This window comes from Dromaius novaehollandiae, chromosome 18, assembly GCF_036370855.1.
Source record: "Dromaius novaehollandiae isolate bDroNov1 chromosome 18, bDroNov1.hap1, whole genome shotgun sequence".
NCBI lineage: Eukaryota > Metazoa > Chordata > Aves > Casuariiformes > Dromaiidae > Dromaius > Dromaius novaehollandiae.
In genome coordinates this window covers 13,504,387-13,525,264 of record NC_088115.1, presented here as the reverse complement: position 1 = coordinate 13,525,264, position 20,878 = coordinate 13,504,387, and the positions used below count along the sequence as shown (strand labels likewise).

Here is a 20,878-nt window from a genome sequence, read left to right as displayed (position 1 = left end):
ATTAGCGGTGCCATTCTGGCCATGAAGTTCTTTGAGCCAGAGAAAAGAAAACAATAATCTTGTTCCTTCCCCTCCGCCCCCACAGCCCGCAGAAGGCCTCACAGCCAAAACATCAGCCCCTCTAATCTTATTTTCTTTTTTCCAGCATGTATTTTATTAACCCCTTTTCTCATTTAACTGCTGTGAATAGCTCAGTGGGTGACATCCTTCTCAGAAAGTGAAAACCCTCCTTGGAGATGCGGGGCAGGAGCAGAAACGCAGCCCACCTTGCAGCTCCCGGCCCCGTGCAGCGTCCCGGCCGCGCGCCGAGGGGCCGCGGTGCCCCGGTCCCTGTTCCTGCAGCAGGGACCATCCAGGAATTTAGCTGCTGCCACGGCAGGAGATCGCTCCCGGCCCTCAGCCCTGGGGACACGGGGCGGAGATTGGGAAATAAAGAGGTAAATAGATAAATCGCCGTGTTTCTGGCTGGAAAGGGCCTGCTCGGCGCTTGCCCCAAGGGAGCTGGTGTTCGAGGCTGAGGGACCCGGTGCTGCGGGATGGTGCCGGCGTCGCACCGGGCACCAAAGTCCAACATCCGCCAGCGAAGCGCCGAGAGCGGCACCGCCGGGGCAGGACCGGGCCAGGTCTCCTGCCCTATTGCACCTTCCCGTCTGCAGGGACGCACGAGTTGTCCTCCTCGGCCATCGCGCAGTTTCACACCACGGATTAGCGTCAGACAGGTATCACAGAAAGCCCCTGCACCATCTTCCCTCTGCACGACGGTGATACAAAATGAGGCCAAAAAAATAAAATGAAATATCAAACTCAACAGAGCTATTCCTGCCCGTAAGGGAGAGCAGAGGTTTAGCCTCGCAGCAAGGAAAGCATCGCTTGGGACGCTGGGCGCTTTCCCGCGAGCGGCAGACCTTCCCGGGGCAGCCGGCCCCACCACGGCTCCTGGTGCGGCGAGGACAACGGTCTCCTGCCGGCGGGGAGCCACCAAGTCCATGTTGGGCGGCACCTGGACACTGAGCCGGGCCCAGCGGGGACAAAGCTGCCGGGACGGAGCAGGTCAAAGCCATCGTGTTGGCGCTGCCCGGGTGAGCAGACACTGTGGACCAGCCACCTGGAGCTGCTCCCTCTAAGACCTCGCCACTGCTTTGGTCCTGGTGGCGTTGAGCAGATCTCCTTTGGTTGGGGAGGGAAGGGAGGGAGGAAGAGCTTTGACCCTCCCCAGCGTCCTCAGGAGCCGCATGGAGCTTCAGAGCCCTCGGAGGTCAGGAGCATCCGTATGGATCCGCGAGACATCCCACCACCCAGGCCACAGCCAGAGGAGGCATCAAATCTGGCTCCAGACCCTGTACGAGCTCCTCGTTACTTGGCAGGCTGATACCAGCTAGACCACGTCACCCCTCGCAGGCTCTTCCACGCAGCGCCCAACCGGGCCAGATTTAGCACCCGCGCTAAGGAGGCACCGCCAAAGCATTGCTCATGCCGCGGCAGAGCTCCAGCAGTCATTTCAACCTCATGTTGGATAAATATCATGCAAAATCATTTTCCATCAAAACATTTTCTTAGTAACAACTGTCCTTTGAATTGTCTTCAGTTCTGCTAGCTAAAGAATTTACTATGATGTCCTTCAGCTTTGTTTATAATTTGTCCCCTGACTTCTGGTGTTCATTAATTGCTGAAAAAAAACTTTTTTTTGTCCTGGTGAAGAGTCAAAAATATTAACCTAATATTTCTATTCTATATTTGGGGAAAAGCCTGACAATCTATTAAAATGAAGATGAAAACTTCCTATTGCAAAAGATAACAAAAGAATATGTTAAACAATTAAATATCCTAGGGTAAAACATATTAACATCAGCAAAGCTGCTTAAGACTTTTGAAAAGTTGGCCAAGCAGCTTTGCAGACCAGTGTCACGCTTGGTGGAGCATCCTCGTCACCGGGTCTGGAGGACTGTGGAAGAGAGCTGAGTCGTGTCAATGTTCAAAGATACATGACATGTTCCACGTTGTTGCTGACCTAAGCCTCGAGTTTATCTCCAAGAGATGAAAGAAAGACTGATACTCAATACGTAAAGAATTAAAAGAACGCATTATAATTAATGCCAGTCTATTTAATAGTGTCCTAGCAAATGAACCTGAAGTTATTTTTCATGAGATTTTAGAAAAAAAAACCATGGAAATGACTAAAAGGTAGGAATTTATAACCCATTGTGAGAGATTGAAGGAGCTTGCTCTGTTCTGCTTATCAAAAAGTTTCATCAGAGAGGATCTGATCGCGGTCAGTAGGAATGTAGAAGAGAATTTTGATAATATTTGAGTAGCAGTTATTTTTCTAAGTAGATTTTTTTTTTTTAAAGAAATGTCCTATCTCAGACAGACCCACTGGATTTGAAGCGGAGAATTAACTCAGGAAAGTTCTAGGAATGGTGTCCCTAGGCCGTTACTGTGCCCCTTTTGGTCTTAAATCTCTAAATACGAGTTTCTAGCCCCCATGCAGCTATTTCACAGCTTAGCGCTCCTGCGAGCATGTGTGTATTTACTCGGAGACGACTGCCACAAGAAAAAGAGGAATAAAGCTCTGTAGATCCGCGCAGCTCTGCACATATCAACCCGAAGGCTCCCAGTGGTCACATGAATTTCAAAATAAGATTTCAGCTTAAGCCTGGCATTTCTCACCCTGTTCCTTACAAGGACTATCTGGCCAAAACCACAGCACTGTAATAACTGTGCTCGGAGGCAGAGGGGCCTTCAGCCTCTCCTCCATCATGCAGCTCTCATCCCCTTTGTTTATAGGTTTCATATAAACAGCACCGATATTTGTCAAAAATACGCATATTCTGGAGACTTAACCAGAGCAAAGAACTCATCTTCCTCTGCAAAGGAAATCCTGAGAAGATAACAGCAAAGCACGGGGGTACAACAACACACTACCAAAGCACAAGTCCATCCCCCGAGAAGCTACTTCCATCCATACAAACTTCCCTGGGCTCCCGCAGAAGATCTTCAGCCATCCTGGGCAGCCCAGATGTTCGCACGAGCCTCCCTGCCACTGCCCAGCGGTGGAGGAGGTTTCAGGCAGGCAGGAGATATGGAGAGGAAGAACGCTATTATTTAGAGAAGGATTTCCTCAACTTTGAGGAAGATGTTTTGAGGGCATAAGCCACCCTCAGGCTTAATCCGTACTAGAGGCCAAGGCCAGCCATTGCATCTGGATGCAGCTTCGAAGCCCCCAAAAGGTCCCCATTCATCAGAGCGCTTAAGCATGTAGATGGGCCTGGGCTTAAGCACAGGCTTAAGGTTAAGTGTTTGCACATGTTCCTTATTGAATTAGGGCCAAAGGTTCAGGTGGGAAGTGCCCCGTTGGGAGCTGGCTAGTTTGTCCTGCTACTTTTGGTCCGTAACGCACAAGCGCTCGGCCCCGTCGCTGCTGCGGTGGGGTGTGGGCTGCAGCCCCGGCTCCCTTACTGCAACCGGGGCCTCTCTGCAGCTGCCCGGTTGTTTTTCCTTTTAATGCACCCAGTATTTATATTTTAAACCATAGCACAACTGGCTACCGGAGGGGTTTATGGCACCTATAGAGCCTGCAGGAACAGCCATGTCGACGGTCTGAAAAGAGGCGTTAAGGGGTCCCCAGGACCCCTGCGTAGGTCGTGGGAGCCCCGAATCGCGGGAACGGGGCTGCCAAGAGATGCTCCTCCGGCCGGCTGCTCCGGGCGTTTGCTGCTGCTGGAAGGTGGGAGACTGTCGATCCCAGCGCGGTGACACCGGGCAAGCGCAGGCATCCCGTGCCCTGTCTCCGTGCCCGGGACAGCAGGAGTTGCAGCCCCTCTTTCTCTACAAACGCTTCAGCAGCGGGGAGCTGTGCTGGTACCGGCTGCGGCCGGGGTGCTGCTGTACCGGCACGAGGACCTGGGCTGACCAGACAGACACACGGACAGCAGGCCAGGGAGGACTGCTGCGTGTGATTTCACCGTAGAGCTTTCTCGTTACTTGCTTTACGCTTGCTTTGGTGGATCCGCTAACGGGCGGCCTTTCCGCGTGCCCAGGGCAGTGAAACGGGTGCGTGCGTTCCTGCGTCTGCCTCCAGCCTGAGGGACGGGTCCACCCCACGCACCGGAAAACGAATCTTACAGAAGAGTTGGATGTTCATGTGCCAGGAGAAGAGGAACCCAGCGAGCAGCGAGGGAGACTGCGCAGGATCAGAGCTGAAAACTAGCCCAGCTCCGCAGTGCGAGGACCGGCACCACGCGGGCTCCCCGGCCGCGTCCGGAGGGGTCGGTTGCCTCCACTAGTTAGAGCCCCCCGCGCGAGCAGGCGCTGGGTTTCCTAAGCAGAGCAGCTGCTGAATCCCCTGCTTGCCATAACCCTCCGGGAGCGGGAGCTGGCACCGACCTAGGTGGTCCTCCAGAACGAGCTGACACGCAGGGCTTGATCCAGAGCCAACTTCAATCGACTGCAAGTTTCCCTTTGAGTTTAAAGGGTTTGGATTAGGCCCAGCTTTGCAGTTGTAAAGGCAGGAAAAGTTTAAACAAGAGGACAGCAAATACTGTGACAAAATTGGATCCCTTTAGCCATGAAACGGCTGCATTAGAAACATCTTTGCACTCCTTTTCTCTGCTAAGGTGAGAATCCTCTGCTTGAAAATGTGGTTGCTTCGTTTGGTTTCTCCAGGTGTTTTTGCTACACCGTGCAGACTGCACAACCAGAAGAAAGGCTGGAACTTCAGAATCACCTTTTTGGGGGGTTTCATGAGGCTTTTGACAGCAGTGCCAGGCTGTACCAAAAGCAGTCCACCTTCCCAGGAGCTCACAGCCTTGCAGCGTGCACTTTGAGAAACAGGATTTTAAGAAAAGGGAGAGAATTACCTGCTAATGAGCTAGTGCCTCTCTTCTGGAGCCAGGGCTGCATCCCCCTTGTTGATCGTTTTATCGCCTCGTTACATTGAAACCTGGGTGGAGCTTTTCATCTAATATTTTGGCAACTTCAGATTCCCAATAAATCATTAGCTCTGCAGGACTCCCTGTCTCCACATTGGTGGTAGGCTCCCCCCCGCCACACTTTAAGAAGAATTACAGTCTGCTGAGTGATTTTGCTCTGTCAGAGCAAATTGCCTTCACTGACCTAGTATCTAATAAAACAGAAGATGTTTTTCCAATTCCTAGTGCAAAGCATGTGACTTTGTGTTATTTCCACTTAGATTTGAAATATGTATGGAGTGTGGATAAACTCACGCACCTCATCTCAGGACTAGAATTATTTCCATAAGTGCCTTTAACTGTGCTGCCCACGCTACTTTATAAAAGAGGGGAAAAATTTTTTGGACTACGGGAGCCTATGCATCCCCTCCGCACTCACAATTCCAGCTGTAATAGTCGGATACATTCGGAGCAGTAATTAACAGTAAATGCAGCCTTTAAACGGTTGGTCTGCTGGAGATCCATGCCCTCGGTGAGGTCTGGATGATGCCCAGCAGCTAAATCAAGGCTAAGCAGGTTCGCGGGGCTGTAACGGCCCCGTGCCCTCCGTAAACAAGGGTTCGGGGGACTTGCCCGGGTCGGGGCTCAGGCCCTGCGGAAGGGCGGATTTTGCTGCAATACGCAGCTACGGGCGTTAGCTTTAACACATTTACAGCTGAGAGGTATTTGAATTTCATATGGTGCCAGTCTGGAATTTATGAACGTAATATGTTTCAGGTATCTGACTGCCTTAGGAGTTTTGTGTTATAGCCAGCGTGACTAGCTCTGCGGCAGGACAGCAAACTGAAGCCAGGTTTCTCCAAGTCCGAGGCAGGCGCCCTGGCAGATAAACGAATCTCGGGCAGCAGGCTAAATGAGTGATCGAGTAGAGGACTGGAGAAAGGCAGTTCCAGTTTCCTCACTCCGTTTTATCAGAGCATCTTCCCCCAGCCCCACCTGCTCTTCTGCTCTGCTATTTGAGCTCTGAATTTTTCTCGAAGAAAGCAAACAGGTAAAAGCAGTAAGGGAAGTGTCTCCTGCTGCTGCCTCCAGCTTCTGCCCAGCAGCTCTGGGGCAAGGCCGGTCACGGCCGAGACGAGCACGAAGGCGAGCTGGCTCGGGCAGCGGGCACCACGGGCCGGAGGTTTCCATGGAGGACGTGCCGGGGCGCAAGCACCATCAGCGCCCGGGCTGACGCAAGGTGGGGAAGGCTTTGCGGGCTCAACAAGTGTTTTCATGTTGTCAGTGAGGCCAAATGGAAACACTGCGTAAAGCGTTCGAGATACCCTCTACGGACCGGGAGCATCAATTACACACGCAGCCGAGTCGGCGCTTTGAGGTTTCATCCAGCCGAGCTCTACAAACAGCTTCACTGCCTCTTCCGAAGAGCCTGTTGGCACCGTCGGCAGTGGTTCACACCGCGTGGCACGGGCATCGCGGGGGGTACCGCACAGCGAGAAACAGGGCCAGCTCCCGTCCCTAAATGCAGCGCTGTGCTTGCCTCCAAAGGAGCCCTCCAAAAGCACCAACTCATCTTCGGCAGCCCGGGGAAGATGAGGGAGAGGGGAGGAAGAACTGATTAAAATCAGAGCTTTCATTCGGAGTTTTCATTTTAGATTCAGATCTATCCTGAAATTAGTCAGCCAATGACCTCATCCAGCAGCAATGGACAAACACGAAGATGACAAGCAAGTGTCGATAAGTCTCGGAAGACGTAACATCATTCCTGAGCACAATTAAACGCAGCCTTACAAACACGCGGGCTCGGACTGTTCACGAGAGCCATCTGGAGTCACTCGCTTCCTTAGGCCTGTTTTTCCACCACCCCTAGATGCAGAATGAGAGCTTGACTGTATAAACATTTACAGAGCTTTAGGTAGGGCCTGAATTTAAAGAGAAAGAGCCTTTTCTGAGTAATCCCTTTCTAAAAATACTTGCTCCGGAAGGAGGCAAACTCCCTGGATTGCCCAGCCACGTCCCTGGAGCTGCAGTACCCGACGTCTGCCTCAGCGGAGGCTCTCGGGTACCCCAACGCACGGAGATGCTTACCGTGTGTGTTAGCGCTCACCTACTATACCCTGGCGCATTTGATTTGTCATTTATATTATTAGGATAAACTGCTGTTAAACTAGTAGTGGAGAGGAAAGAAAAAGTAACCAAAAGAAAAAGAGTAGGGGTTACTTTAACAGCCCCTGCCTTCAAAACTCTTTTTCTTGCCTTGTACTTTTTAAAGGATAAATTAACTAAATCTCATTAAACAGGTCTTGCTCCCTCCAGGAGCTCGAGTCACCGCGGCACTGATCCTCGGAGGAGAGACAAAGACAGCATTATGCAGCGCCTCTGCTCCAGCGCAGCATCGATCGGACTGACAGGCTTCTTACGACTCCAGCGCCAGACTTTTATTAAAGTCCTTGAAGCCTTTCTCTGGGCAAAATCAGACAAAGTTAACTTCAGCATTAGTTTGGCTTGAGTAAGACGACCACAGAATTAGGCCTTCTTTGAAAGGATGGCCAAATCTGACTGTTTTTAAACCCTACTATCAGGCTTGACACGGGAGAGGTGCAAGACCCCCGGAGCACAGATCTGCCGAATAGATGTTATTAACTTGGAAGTACTGTATCCTAACTCGGCTGCTGAGCTGAGATAAAGGGATTCCTTTACTTCACTCTTTCTACAAGCACACACACGTATTTGCCTGTTTTCAGTCCTAAATACTAAGTTCGATGCACATGCTGACATGTGCAACGCACACGTCTCCCTTCCCACTAAGCTACACGATTCTGGAGCACGTGAAATAAAACAAGCCGAGTTACAGATGGGCCCCAGCTCCGCATATAAAATTGTTCTAGAGAGCTTCTCAAAGGAGGTCCCAGCTCTAAACCCTGTCTAGTATGAAGCTAAGCTGGATGTCCACCTTTCCAAGGCTCTTCTGCAAATGCCGCCTTTCATGTTAGCCATACGCGGGCTTGTGAGATTGCAAACACTGGGACACCAACAGCTTCTTGGGTTTCTCTAAAGAAGGCATTGGCCCTGGCTGTGCACAAATCCCTTCCTCCGCTGGCGTAGGTCCTGATGGTTTCCAGCGGAGCCGTGGTGATAAGAGCCGGACGGCAGGTCTTTCAGACCAGTCACAGTGATTAAGATGTGCCCAACGCTGTATCAGCGGCACTGGTGGAGACTGGTGGAGACTGGTATGCTAATGGTTGTACACGGAAACAGCGGAGGCTTCCTGCCAGCTCTTCTCTCCACCTCAGCTTCTCTTCGCCTACACCGACAATTTTGGTTAAATGAAATTTAAAGTTCAACGTTGCTAGCAACAGCATGAGGAATTCCACCAGGAAAGGAAAGAAAACTTCTCTTCTCCAAATGATCCCTTGAAGCAAGGAAAGCAGTTAACGACCAGTATCCAGCCGTGCAGGTTTGCGGGACAAAGCCGGTACGAGCAGAAATAAGGGAAGGTGGTCGACTCATGAATCGCGGAGCAAGGGCACTGCACAAGCTCTTCACTCTTTTCTGTTCAAATGTTTGTCTACGAAGGAGAGATCATGGTAGCAAATGGCAGATAAACAATGTTTTGGCCAGGGGCTTAACTTATTTCCATTTTTACAAAATTCTCAAATAACATGAAAGAGAGCTGCATAATTGCTATGAAAAAGTGTTACAGACTGTTCCCAAACACAAAACACACACACTCACTCACTCACTCTCTTTCCTTCTCACAAGACAGATTTTGCAGGATCAGATCCTTATTCAGTTCTTTCAATGCCTTTCCACAAAAATAATTTCTAATTTGGGGAGGAAAAGTTTTATTTAATTACCCTCCTTTCTTGGTTTGAATTGACCAACTGCATATCTTCTACTGCCTTTATCAAAGAAGCCACCAGCACAAGAGCAGATCTAATTTTAAGTGGGCTTTAGTTGGCAGACTTAAAATTGATCATGCATTTTAGTTTCAGTAACTTGCAATTTCTGCAATCTTTGATAATGCACTTTAAAGAACAAGCCTTCTTTAATGACAAAGGCTTAAAAGAAATGACCTTTCCGAGCAAAATATCAAAGCTGAGAAAAGATAGTTCCTTGGAAAAAAAGTCTGAATTAAAATGACCTTGTGTTCTGAAACTTTTTCATACAATATCTGATGTCTTACTTTTCCTTTGTACCCTCAGAACAAGACCAAGTATAATTCAGTAGTGTGCAGTGTCTCCGGTACATTTTGTGATTTGGGAAGGACTCGCAGCACTTTATGATAATTAAAAAAATCAGATCCCATATACACTCTCTATGAAGACTGCTTGTCATTAGAATCAAAGCTGTGCATGTTCTTCTGAAAATTCAATGCATGGTTAATGCTATAGGATATTATAGCAATTGCAAATATTTTCTTCTAGTCGCAATAAAATCTTTTCTGTGCAGCAAAATCCCTTCTCAGGTTGAAGCCCCGGTTTGCAGAGGAACGGGCAAGTAACAGGAGTAGCCGCCGTGCCGCCCCCACCACCACTACAATTAAAGCACTGTTGCAGCACAAAGCAGAGGGCTGGAAGAAGCAGGGAGGTTGGATCCCTTTTCTTCTGACTGCCAGAGAAATAAGCATATTTGTTACATGTAACACAAGAACTGTGAGTGGCAGCGAAACCACGTTGCACCTTGATAAGGGTAACCTCCTTTGATACTGGTGAAAAATGTTATGTCGTGATGCCTCTTTCTTGTGTGCTTTTACACGGAGTTGAACAAGCACCTTTCACATAGCAAAAATCAGTAAAATAATGTTATACAAGAGCATACAAATACAGCTCTAACCATATTCTGCTAGTGCTTGCTTTATAGGCAGTGAAAGCAACTACTGGGAGCCGACAATTCTCCACCCGGCAGGTGAGAGCAGAGGCAGGGAGCAAGTTACATACATGAAAGCACTTCTAACCTTGCAATTAAGACTTGAACTCCCACTCGTTACAAGAAATGATCAAAGAAATGTTAAAAACAATGACAAATAAAAACCCTTGATGAATCAAGAATTTATTTTATCGGGTTTATAGAACCTTCAAAATTGGCCTCACACCGTATTTAACATTGCAGAGAGCTTCCCGGGCTTTAAAACTCCCAGCCGGACAAAGATCCACTTTTCTCAATCTGCTTTTTGATCGTCAGCGGCATCAGCAACCCACCCCGATCAAGCAGGATGAAATTCGGGCCTGAATCCAACCAGTCTGCTCGAGGAGCCGCGTCCAGGACGGGCCGTGCGGGTTCGGTTTTGGACGTACCCCCCTCACCGCTTTCAAAAGCACTAGAACCAGCAGGACAGCACGCAGAAACGCCAGCCGAACGCAAGAACCAAAACCCCCTTATTTCATATGTGCACGAGGAGAGAGATTTCACCGCAACAACGGCTGCGATTTAGACTCACAGCAAGGTCCGGCAGGTAAATCACAGCGCACGGCACCTGCAGCCCCGCGCGCTCCTGATGCTCCCTCTGAAGACCTGAACCACTGTTGCTGCGCTCCTCTCTGAGCAAATACATTTAATTTTACTGCCCACAATTAACCAAACGTATCCTAACAAATTCCTCCTCCTCCAACTCCCCAGTGCCCCAGGCAAGGCTTTGTGGCACCTGCTGCAGCACTTCCTCGCTTATCGGAGCCACGACAAACCCTTATCTGTAATTAGAAGAGTCACTTAGTGATTCAAGGAAGGTGGAAACCCTGCCCAGGCCCAGGCCAGACTGACTGGGATCCAACCCAGCCTGTCCCAGAGCTCCCGGCTCGGTGTCCGCGCCGGGTGGGCCACCCTGCCCCTCGAGCGGGCGGTCGCGGCGCTGGTACTCACCCCCGCAGCACGCCTGTCCTCCCAGATCCTGCTCGGGCAGGAGCGCGGGCCCCCGGGGTGAGGATGGACGTGCGGCCATCCCCGTGGCATCGCTCCTGCCATCAGTGCCGCAGCCGGATGCCCAAGATGCGAGTTCTTGGCCCCCTCTCAAGCACTCAGGCCGTTAACCGTGCTGTGATACGAGGGTGGCCGTCGGGATGATGCTTAGGAGAAAGAAGCTATTCTTGTGTTCAGCCTATCTAAATTCACAGACTACAAACGTACGAATGTGCACTCCTGTTCACGGATGGCCAGGAGATAAGTCAGCCCAGGCCCGCGAGGCAACAGGAGCTAAGGGGAGCATGACCCAGCCAGGTCCTTCAGCTTTCAATCGCTTCTTGTACCTCGTCGTCTGCAAAACCTTAGGAATCTGCTTAGATTGAACAGGATTGTTCACGTCAAGAGAGTTAGCGCACGTGTGCGTGAGCGTGTGCAGAACCACGGCCGTATCAGCTCTGACTCTCTTCCAGTAACGCACATAACTGCGCTATCAGCAATGACGAAGGGCTCTTTCCTGTGACTGCTGCACATAACCCAACTGGTGCATTTATACGCTCTTAACTGGAAACGGTGGCTGCAATTGTCATTATGGTGTTTTCATTCTCACTACAAGATTTTTCCCTGAAATACAGCATCGAATATTTTCCAAGTTAAAAAATAAAAGCCATACAAAACCTCTCATATGCACTGTAGCTGTTCAAGTGAGTGAAATGCCCAAGCAGTTCAATAATGTCAAAACAAAATAGTACAAAATAATATTTTAATATTATGTAAACACATGGACACAAAACAATGTCAAAATATGTTAAAATATCTTGGACAATAATAATAGAAAAATGTGATTTTTCATGTATAAAAGTGAATAGAATGGTATGAGGAAGTAATAACAAAAATATTAGCAGAGGAAATCTTTTCTTTCAGTAAGCAAACAGCACAGAGTCAAACACAATATATCAAAAGTGTAAGTCTGTAATAAGATAATGATAAAGAATAATGGAAGGAAGATACAACTAAAAAAATGCTGGCACGAGCAATGGATGTGTTTTCATGAACTTAATTACATTTTATGTGCTAACAAAACAGCCACTGATCTTTACATTTTAATTTACAAGAGCCAAATCTTCAAACCTATTCAAAGCAGTCCATCTGACAACCGAAGAAATCCAGCAGCTCCAGCAGCTACCTGAAAATTAAGAGAGTCTCGTTAGTTATAACTTATTACTCTTCCTAGAAAAAATACAACAGGCTGAAAGCAGGGTTGGCCTGAACTGGTCCTGTGCCATGTGTCCCAGAGCACACGTGTCCCGGGGCGAGAGCTCTGGGCAGCTACGTTCGACCTGCAGCCACAGCCCCATACGTGTGTTTAAGCTAGTGCTTCACTGAAGAACCGTCCAGCGTCAGCAAAATAAACGCAGCATTTCAGCGAAAGAGGATCAGGTAAACACTAAAAATTCAGTGTCAATGCAATCTTGGGAGAAGATCTGGTCTGAGGGAAATTTTCTCTGGACAGAAGTAGCACAAAACCTGCTCCGGGTCTGCAAGCTCGCAGCATCGGTGGGAGAGATGCTGGGGATCTCCCACGCTCGCTCGGTGCTTGGCCCGTCCCCGCTGTCGGGACACGCGCGCAACTCCTCCCGCGCTCAGCTTTTGGCCACCTGCCCCCCCGGGCCTGATTGAACGTCACACAGTTATTTAGGTATCTATTTTCCTAGTTGTGCAGACACTAAGTCAGAAAACTCTGAGATAAAATGCATCCCTTTGTAATGCCATTGCTCTTACTGGAAAGATTTTGGAGACTAAGTTCAAGCTTTGTAGTTATCTGGCAAAGTCACCTACACTGGGCACATCACCAAGAAGCTACGGCATGAGAATCTGTTACACTTTCATCTTCCAATTAGCGTTAGATAATTCATGTTAACAAAAATTTTAAGATTAATATTTTCAGGCAACTTTCACACTGTTAACATTTTTACAGATTTTTACCTTTTTTTTAACACATTTTTACATTATTTCTAGAAGCACACATTATCATTTGCAGAAATCCTCCTGTGAGATATGAAAGTATCAATGAAATGTATAATTATTAAAAGACTGAGTGATTTTACTAAGAAGTTTCCTTTTACTCATCCATCCTTGTGAATCACTTATTCTAAAGGCATGGCAAGTCTTTTTATTGCTGCAGCACTTGCCATAATTCATATTGGAGGGTGTAAACGTTTGGAAAAAAGCTCAGGCTCATGAAGATCCGGTACTTTGAAGATGTGATCTGGAATATTACGCATTGCATCATTGTTTTCTGTCTTAAAAGGAGGTGGCATCACCGCAGAGCTGCAGCTGTGCACTGAGCCACTGTCTCATCATGAACGCAGAGGCAAAGCCCAGACTTGTAATGCACCTGCGAGTTCTCTAATCTTGCTCTCACAGTACTGACTAAGCACTGGGAAAACTCTCAGACGCTTGTTTACTGGAAATAAGGATCTTTTAAAACTGCTACCATGTTTGAGTGTTTTAATTAAGCTGTAAAACTTCAAAAACTGGGATGCAGAGGTGTGAAACGGTACGAGCAGATCAAAGACACGTACCTTCTCGTGCGGTAGGCGTTCAGTTCTTCCTGCAGGACCGCTGCTCTCTTCTGCAGAATAGTTACCTACAAAACACACCCCACGTGAGAACGGTGTACAAAATCCTAATTAGTAATTTTGTACTGATTTCATATCCGGTGACTTTCTGGTCTATGCTGCCTAAATAAAACGCAGTAACAGCTTGGCTGAGTACTAGAATTAACTGCAGTGCGTGATGGACCGTTGCTGGTGTGGCTTCCCTGGTCAGCGTACCTGGCTGCGCACTATCTACTCTTTTGAGGCTGTAGGTAGTCAAGATGGTTTTTAACTTCAACTTGTGCTAACACATGGATTATACAACAGTTTGGGAACCCAAGCTCTACTCTCAAATCCAATATAAAGGCAGTTCTTTGCTTCCCGCACTTCTGTGATGAACACACTCACCTGTCCTTGGAGCGTATGAAAATTAATGTGTATTAATACGGTGCAGCCACTTGTGGACAGCTCACCAAGAGCAGACAATTAGGCAGCGTACTTTATATTTAGCAGCATTTTGGAAAACTTTGCCCAAGCATAAAGTATTTTCCTTTTTGTTTATTTTTATCCCTGCTTGGCGCTTTTACCCAGCCTGTGCTCTTCCTCCTCCTCCGACAATAAATAACCCTGACAGGTGCACAGATTCCATCGCCCGTCTTGTCTGATGTTCGCAAACAGGAATTTCAACAATTTTCGAAGGCCAGGACACCTGTGCTGGAGAGCAGAGCCCTGCTTAGCGAGCAGCCTGCGACTACAGCCTACCGCGGGAAGTACTGCCAGCAGCTATGTATTTCTGGGATAACACCCACTTTTTAGTGTGTGTCGTTACTCTTACTCTTTTGAAATGCTCCTGATGCTCAGAGAAGCCCTGCAGGTGGATATCACAGCCTATTATTTTTTAACCCCTTCGGAGGTGCGGTATCCCTGTACTAGCCCCAGTGGAATGCTCTCTACCCAACAGTGTTAGCAGTCAACCACACTTTAAAAATAGCTTTTTGCTATCAACTGGAAATAGATTTCCCCAGTAGAACCTTAACTCTTTATTTCCCACAACTATTTAAATGAGAAAGAGCATCACTTCCATCAGGGATTCCTTGACATGTGAAACAGCATGTCTACAACCACAATGTTTAAGTTGTGTTGCTACTAGCACGTAGGAATATGAAACTTTCTCTTACGTAAATTTTCTATTTCTGTTAAAGGCAAATTTTGCCAGGGGAAACTTCTCATGCATAGCAAAAACACTGCAAAAAAGCTCTATGCATTGTGAAAAAAAAAAACCAACAAAAAACCAGCAAATACATTAAATTACAATCTTCTCCATAGGGAGAGATTGCATAAAAAAGAAAAATGGAGAGCATGTAGATCTATAATAGCTTAAAAAACAGTCCTGAAAATTCGTTTAAGGTGTGTGTTGGTATCAAGCCTAAACCGGCGTGTCGTGTCCTCAGGGCTTCTGCTTTTCTCAGAGCTCATGGCCAGCTGCTATTAGCCACTGCGATTTCCACATCTTGTTCTTGTTTCTTCCCTTCTTCCCAAGACAGAGTTTGAGTCCTTCTTAACATGTTTAAATGCACAGTCCTGCATTAGGCCATTTGTGAACACTCACAGTGTTTTATTTGGACTAATTTATCATAAAATACAGATTATTCTACATCTGTGGTCACTCCTATTTACTGTTATTTACCCTTCCTCATACCTTCATGTCTCTGCAAGTTCGGGCAATGACAACATTATGTTTTCTTTGAACTCCTAACATACTGACTAGGGCAGTGTCAAATAACTTCTTTTGGGATCATATACTAGAAACATAGCCGAGTAATTAATAGTTCCCTATTCACAATAATGTTTTGATATTTCTATTAGCCAGTTTTAGAGTCTATGCCATATAGGTAATATTGATTCTCTGTTGTTATAGATGAGCCAGTGTTTTGCAATATTAAAGAAAAAGCCTTACTGGATCTATTAAATCCACATTCTTCTCTTTATAAAGGAAAACTTGGAAGAAATACAATAATTTGGACTACTATCTTAAAAGAAATATCCCATTTGCTTCATTATACAGGCTGCAAAGAAAACAAAATGATTTCTCGCTCTCTTCTGAACCCCTTACGTGCATCCTTTAATTCCTTCTGGAGAAACAGAGTAATAAAGATGAGAGTTAACTGTATGCTATCTTGAAAAAGTTGTGAAAAAGACTAATATTGAATACAGCATTATTTTCTACTTTCAACAGGCAACTGAAGCAAAATCTGGGATCAAAAGATATAATATGGTAGCTCTCAAGATAAGAGAATTGGGGGAAAAAATCCTGGTGAAGGATGACTGAGAAGCATGAGAGTGCTGCCACAATTTATTTTTGAGACCAGTTCAGTATTTTGGCCAAATTTTAGACAGTCATACTTCCTCATCTATAAGAAATGCTTGTAATCCAGTCCAAAAAACTGGAGATAAATAATACAAATTTACCTGAGATTTTAAAGATACAATGGTGTCTTCAAGTTCCTGTCTCAAAGATGCTGGCATCAAACCTTTGAGTTTGGTTTCATATTCTTGTCGTATTTGGGTCATCTGAAACAGAACAGAAAAATTAAAATACAGGCGGCTAGTCTTAGAGGCAGGAGAGTAACTTTGTTGCTTCTTCTTCCCAATTTGGAGCCTCAAGAAAACACAAATTTGGGTAAGACTACGTAGTGGCAGAGAGAAAGGAAGAGGCTTTGTGTGAATGAAGAAAGGCAGAGCAATACAGATCTAATCATTTATAAACCTATCTCAATAGAACATTTACAGAGATGTAAACTTTGCAACTTGTTCTTCAGCAGCTCTCCTAGTTAGCACAAGTTTTCTTTTTGACTTTGGTGGGATCTGAACCACATCAGGAGGGTGATGTTTTGCTCGTCACTCCCTTAAACAAGGTGAATTACTGTGTTTTCCAAGATATCTACAAAATTTCTCAACTTCAAGGTGCTTTTAAAGCTTTTTAAAATTCATGGTGCAACTATTTTTCATTACAGTTTGTGTCTTCTTGGACTTCATTCTGAGGCTATTAATGACACTTGCTCATTGATACAGTCAAATGGTTTAACGGCTTGTCAATATTCACACAAGCATTTGAAAACCTGCCTAAAAGTTATTATACCCAAAATCTACACGTTGTTTCTTGCTCTTTTTCACAGATCATGATTCAGTCATTCTTAGTGAACTGAAGTCAAAATAGTTAATCCACTAGTTTTCTATCTAAGCACTGAAGGTACTAACTTGAGTAGAAATAAAATCTTCCTTGTGAAAAGACTTCTAGACAGAGCGTTTCACTCTCCACCCGGTCCCACACGCTATTGCTCTCTGTTTGACCTTTACATCCTTTTGTACAGTAAGCCCAAAAGCCTGGTGGGGCTTTCAGCTCTTTTGAATGCTTAAGTTTGGGATGTCTTTCGGAATCTCCCATAGATTAGCGTGTGATCCCCTTGCATATCAATGAGAATGTCTAGCAGGACAACATTACCGTCTGAGCACTTCTTCCCAGAGGATGCTTAAAAATATCAGTAGAAAGTTTTGCCTCTACTGTAACTAGACACAAACTATAGGAACACAGAAATGGAAGAGATCAGTCGTTTCAGCCAACAAGCTGTCATGTAGGAGACAATCCTGAAAGGTGCTCAGGACATCCAGTCCATATCAGGAAACAATCCATAAGCACATAAATATTCAACAGACATTTAGAGGTATTATTCAATATTCAGTAAGTGAACAGTAATGCTCCTATTGTCTTCAACTGGCACTGCATCAGAACCTTTATTTTTGCAATTTCAGCAGGAAATTGCTCAGAGAAGGAGGAAAGAATTGTTTCAAAGTTTTCAAAAAAAAAGTTTAAAGGTGAAAGGTCAAGGTGAAGGGGATTTAAAGTATCTCAGCTGGCATTTCTGACACATATATATTGCAGCATCTTTAGTACCTTTGAAAAAAGTCCATTTTTTGCTGTGCTATGTACTTTGACGTTAATTATACTTAGAGTTTATCAACCACAGTAATCATTTTCTAATTATTTGCATACTTAACTTTTCCACCTTACTGATGACCTAAACAATCCACTGCCCCAAACCAACAAGGGACTAAAATCACTTGGAGCCCTCCATGCCCAGACCAGCCCACTGTACCCTGCTCCACGCTGGAGCAAGTCGTAAGAAATATCCAAAATCTAGGCTCGCATCTTGGAAAGGCAGCAGAAACTCTCTGTCAATCATAGGACTATAATGATCCTGGAAAACAAATATCTAAAAACCTCCACCCTTCCGTACAGACACGGGCCCCTACACATCTGCTGTAGATGCTTGAGTGTAGCACAGCACTGTGGACTTCCTCGTGCTTGTGCTTGTCAAGCTACTGATGAGAACATCGTAGGTGACCTTGCTGTGTGTCGGTGCTTGAAATCTTCTTGCACATAACTGGACAAGGCTATCTGACTAACAGGAAGATATTGTTCATTCCATTCACATAAGCTAGTAATATTATCATCAGACAATTAACTCTTCTGCCATAAGCTGGACACTTGTCTTCACTCACCTAAGCGGAAAAGCTTGCAAAGCAATTTAACAAAGAAGAGCAGAAGGTCTGGAGGAGGGAAGTCTAAGGGAGGGATCTAATTCCTGTCTTCTGCTTTAAAGTATATAGGAATACAAAAGGAAGAATCGACACCAGGCAAAGCGCAGCACGCACTCCGGTTGCGGTGATTAGGAAAGCAGACCTCAGAGATCTAGAACACATTCCTGTTTGCAGCGGAGGAAGCGACAAACGGACAGACTAAACAAAATGTTTGAACGTTGCTGCATTCCAAGCTGAAATATCACGTGCAGCCTCATGTATTTGTAATTTGCAAGTAAAAAGTAGACAGCATGTTAGCTCATTTTATGTTACGGCTTATGGGACTTTCAACAAATAGGTTCCGGTATTTTAGGCATGTTACAAGGTCAGACGTTTGCACAAAAACAGTTACTTCTAAAGGACTTTTTAGTCCATAATCTTATTCAACAGATGTTGAGTAAATAGGACTGTTACAAAGCGGTGTTATGTCAAGATACTAGAAGTAGGTTTGTGGTTCACATCTCCCCAGTGTGACTGTATTTGGTGAATCTTGACCCAGAAAAAGTACCGAGATTCTCATTCGGCTTTGTCCACTGAATCTCACAGGACTACTTGGACATTTTATTACTTTACTAAATCAGGGTCTTACATCTGTACTTAACTATTCCTATTGGACTTAACTAATCCTGTTGGAAGAGGATTAATCACATAATTCAAACTAAACAAGCACTTAGGTATTCTTCTGGGTTGGTAGCTGAATATGTAAATAAAATATAAAAGGGACTCAATATTGGATTAACTTATAAAATAATGTTAAACCTTCAAATTGAGTCTTCCTTCCAATGCATTTACACACCAACACCATTTTGTGCTAGTTATATTTCAGTTACAAAGTTGCTTAAATCTACCATTGTGACCACAAATCAAAAACTCAGGCTTACGTTTGAAGAAGCAGCAGCCATGAGCTGTAAGTTCCAGCTTGCGACGTGTGCACGTGCAACTAAACACATGACAACACATGGCAACTAAACACAAAGTTTACTGAAAGATGGGCCAATTACCATCTTTTGCAAAGAGCAGGTCATGCCAAGATATGCATTATGCATAGTACAATTATCAATACAAAAAAAAATAAAACAATCTGATGAAACTTAAGGAAAATACTGTCTATGAGTCATTCCAACATGCAGAAGAAATCTCCAAATCTCTATGCAAATAGGCAATTAGAGGCTTTCCTTGTGAGCTGCAATTAAGTGATGCCACTATGCACATATAAAGAAATAACAGGAAAAAAATGGTGAGACAGGAAACCTTGTTTGAACTCTGCCTATATACGCATCAGTGATCAAAATTTATGTTTTACATTTTTTTAAGTTACTCTGATAAATTTATGCTACTATTAGTATAAAGGCTTACAAAGTTATGCATAGGTACTTTGCCAGCATAAATATTTTTTAAGCCAACAGTTTATTTGGGTGGGGACCTTGATGCAGCAGAAACATACATTTCAGTTAATTCAACATGTGTTGCGTTTGTTCTTGGTGAGATAGGAGCAGAAGCAGGCAGCTAGAACAGCAAAACGTTTTTATTTTTTCAACTTTGGAAAATAAAGAGGTATTCCGCAAATAAGAGGATCTGGATGATATGAATACGTATCTAATCTCCAAGCAAGAGATAATGAAGTGGCAGAGAAATTCACCCACGCGCGCGAAGGCTGCAAAGGGGTCGGCGGGCGCCGACGCGGGTGGCGGGCAGGGACGCGGTGGTGACGTCCAGCATAACTAACACGCTGCAACCGCGCCTTGACCGCAGAGCCCTTGGGCTTCCTCCGGTGCCGGGCACGCAGCAAGAGCGGGCATCGCAGCCCCTCATTATAACTTTTCCTAAAGAAAAGTCAAGTAAGTCTCATTCTAAATTAACCAAAAACTTTAATACGGCTCGGTGAGTGCAATAATTACATCTAATTGTGCAACAGTCTTCTTTCAACCTGGCCACTGTTTTTTCTAGTTTAATCTGCAAGTGTCCTCTAAATACCTGCTTTCGCAACGCCGTTACATTTGCTATTAACTCTGCAAACCGGCAAGAGGATTATTCCCTTTTAATGAAGGTGCTTTTTGGAAAGTCAGGATGAAATACATACTGTGCTTTAGAGTACAGATACTTATTACTGTGTTGGCTGGAAAAAGAGAGAGAAAATGAGAAACAACCCCTGGCAGCCGAAGCATTGCTTGGGGCCGATTTCTTACTCAGAGAGGAGACATACACACTTTCTTGCAGTGAAAACTGATCTTCGGGATACAACTGCAGCTTGTTTGTTTGCTAAGGCAACTTTTCGAAGATATGCTACTTTCAACTGTGCTCATTAATAATTGCATCACAATAAGATGAAAATAAGGTCCCAGCTGTTTCCTGTCATATTATGATAAACAACATGCTGATATTTTTGGCTGAAGTTACTATCAAGGTTTATTGACCCAGGAGATTAAAATAGTTCATAGCAAAAATCTAAATTACTTCTTATAACTGAAAAATAACATATAGTGGGCTAATATATACTAATTTTCATGGGGGAAGGTTTTTATTTTTTAACATTTATTTTTGACCAATGAAAGGTATGTCTGCAGGGACTTTTTTCTTTTCTTTTTTTTTTTTTTTTTTGCCTTAAAGGCGTTTTTGTTCTTTTATAGCCTCAAGCAGCCTCCCTAGGATCCACAAATACTGCGTCTCCTCTTGTACCCTTGAGAGATGTTTAAAATTGCAATTCTTCAGCCCTCAGGAGGGCTTTAGTCTGCTGGATGAGGATAGCTCTATTTCATTTACCATTGTGTTCGTATTTCTTCAGTCCTGAGAATGATTTCTTTTTTTCCCCCCGTTTTGGTGAGTTGATTTAATTCAGGA

At 45.3% G+C, this 20,878-nt stretch overlaps 1 protein-coding gene across 8 annotated transcripts in view; it reads right to left on the bottom strand.

Moving 5' to 3' along the window:
• Nucleotides 1–11,551: 11,551 nt before the first annotated feature.
• CEP112 (centrosomal protein 112) overlaps nucleotides 11,552–20,878 on the bottom strand; it is a 182,232-nt gene continuing 172,905 nt past the window's right edge. For all 8 annotated transcript variants that reach the window (XM_064522758.1, XM_064522757.1, XM_064522762.1 and 5 more), the window contains 3 exons: nucleotides 15,872–15,973; nucleotides 13,388–13,452; nucleotides 11,552–11,988 (listed from right to left, as the gene is read on the bottom strand). In XM_064522758.1, coding sequence (XP_064378828.1) covers nucleotides 11,985–11,988; nucleotides 13,388–13,452; nucleotides 15,872–15,973 — 171 coding nt within the window. In that variant the 3' untranslated portion in view covers nucleotides 11,552–11,984. The remainder of the gene's footprint in view (nucleotides 11,989–13,387; nucleotides 13,453–15,871; nucleotides 15,974–20,878) is intronic.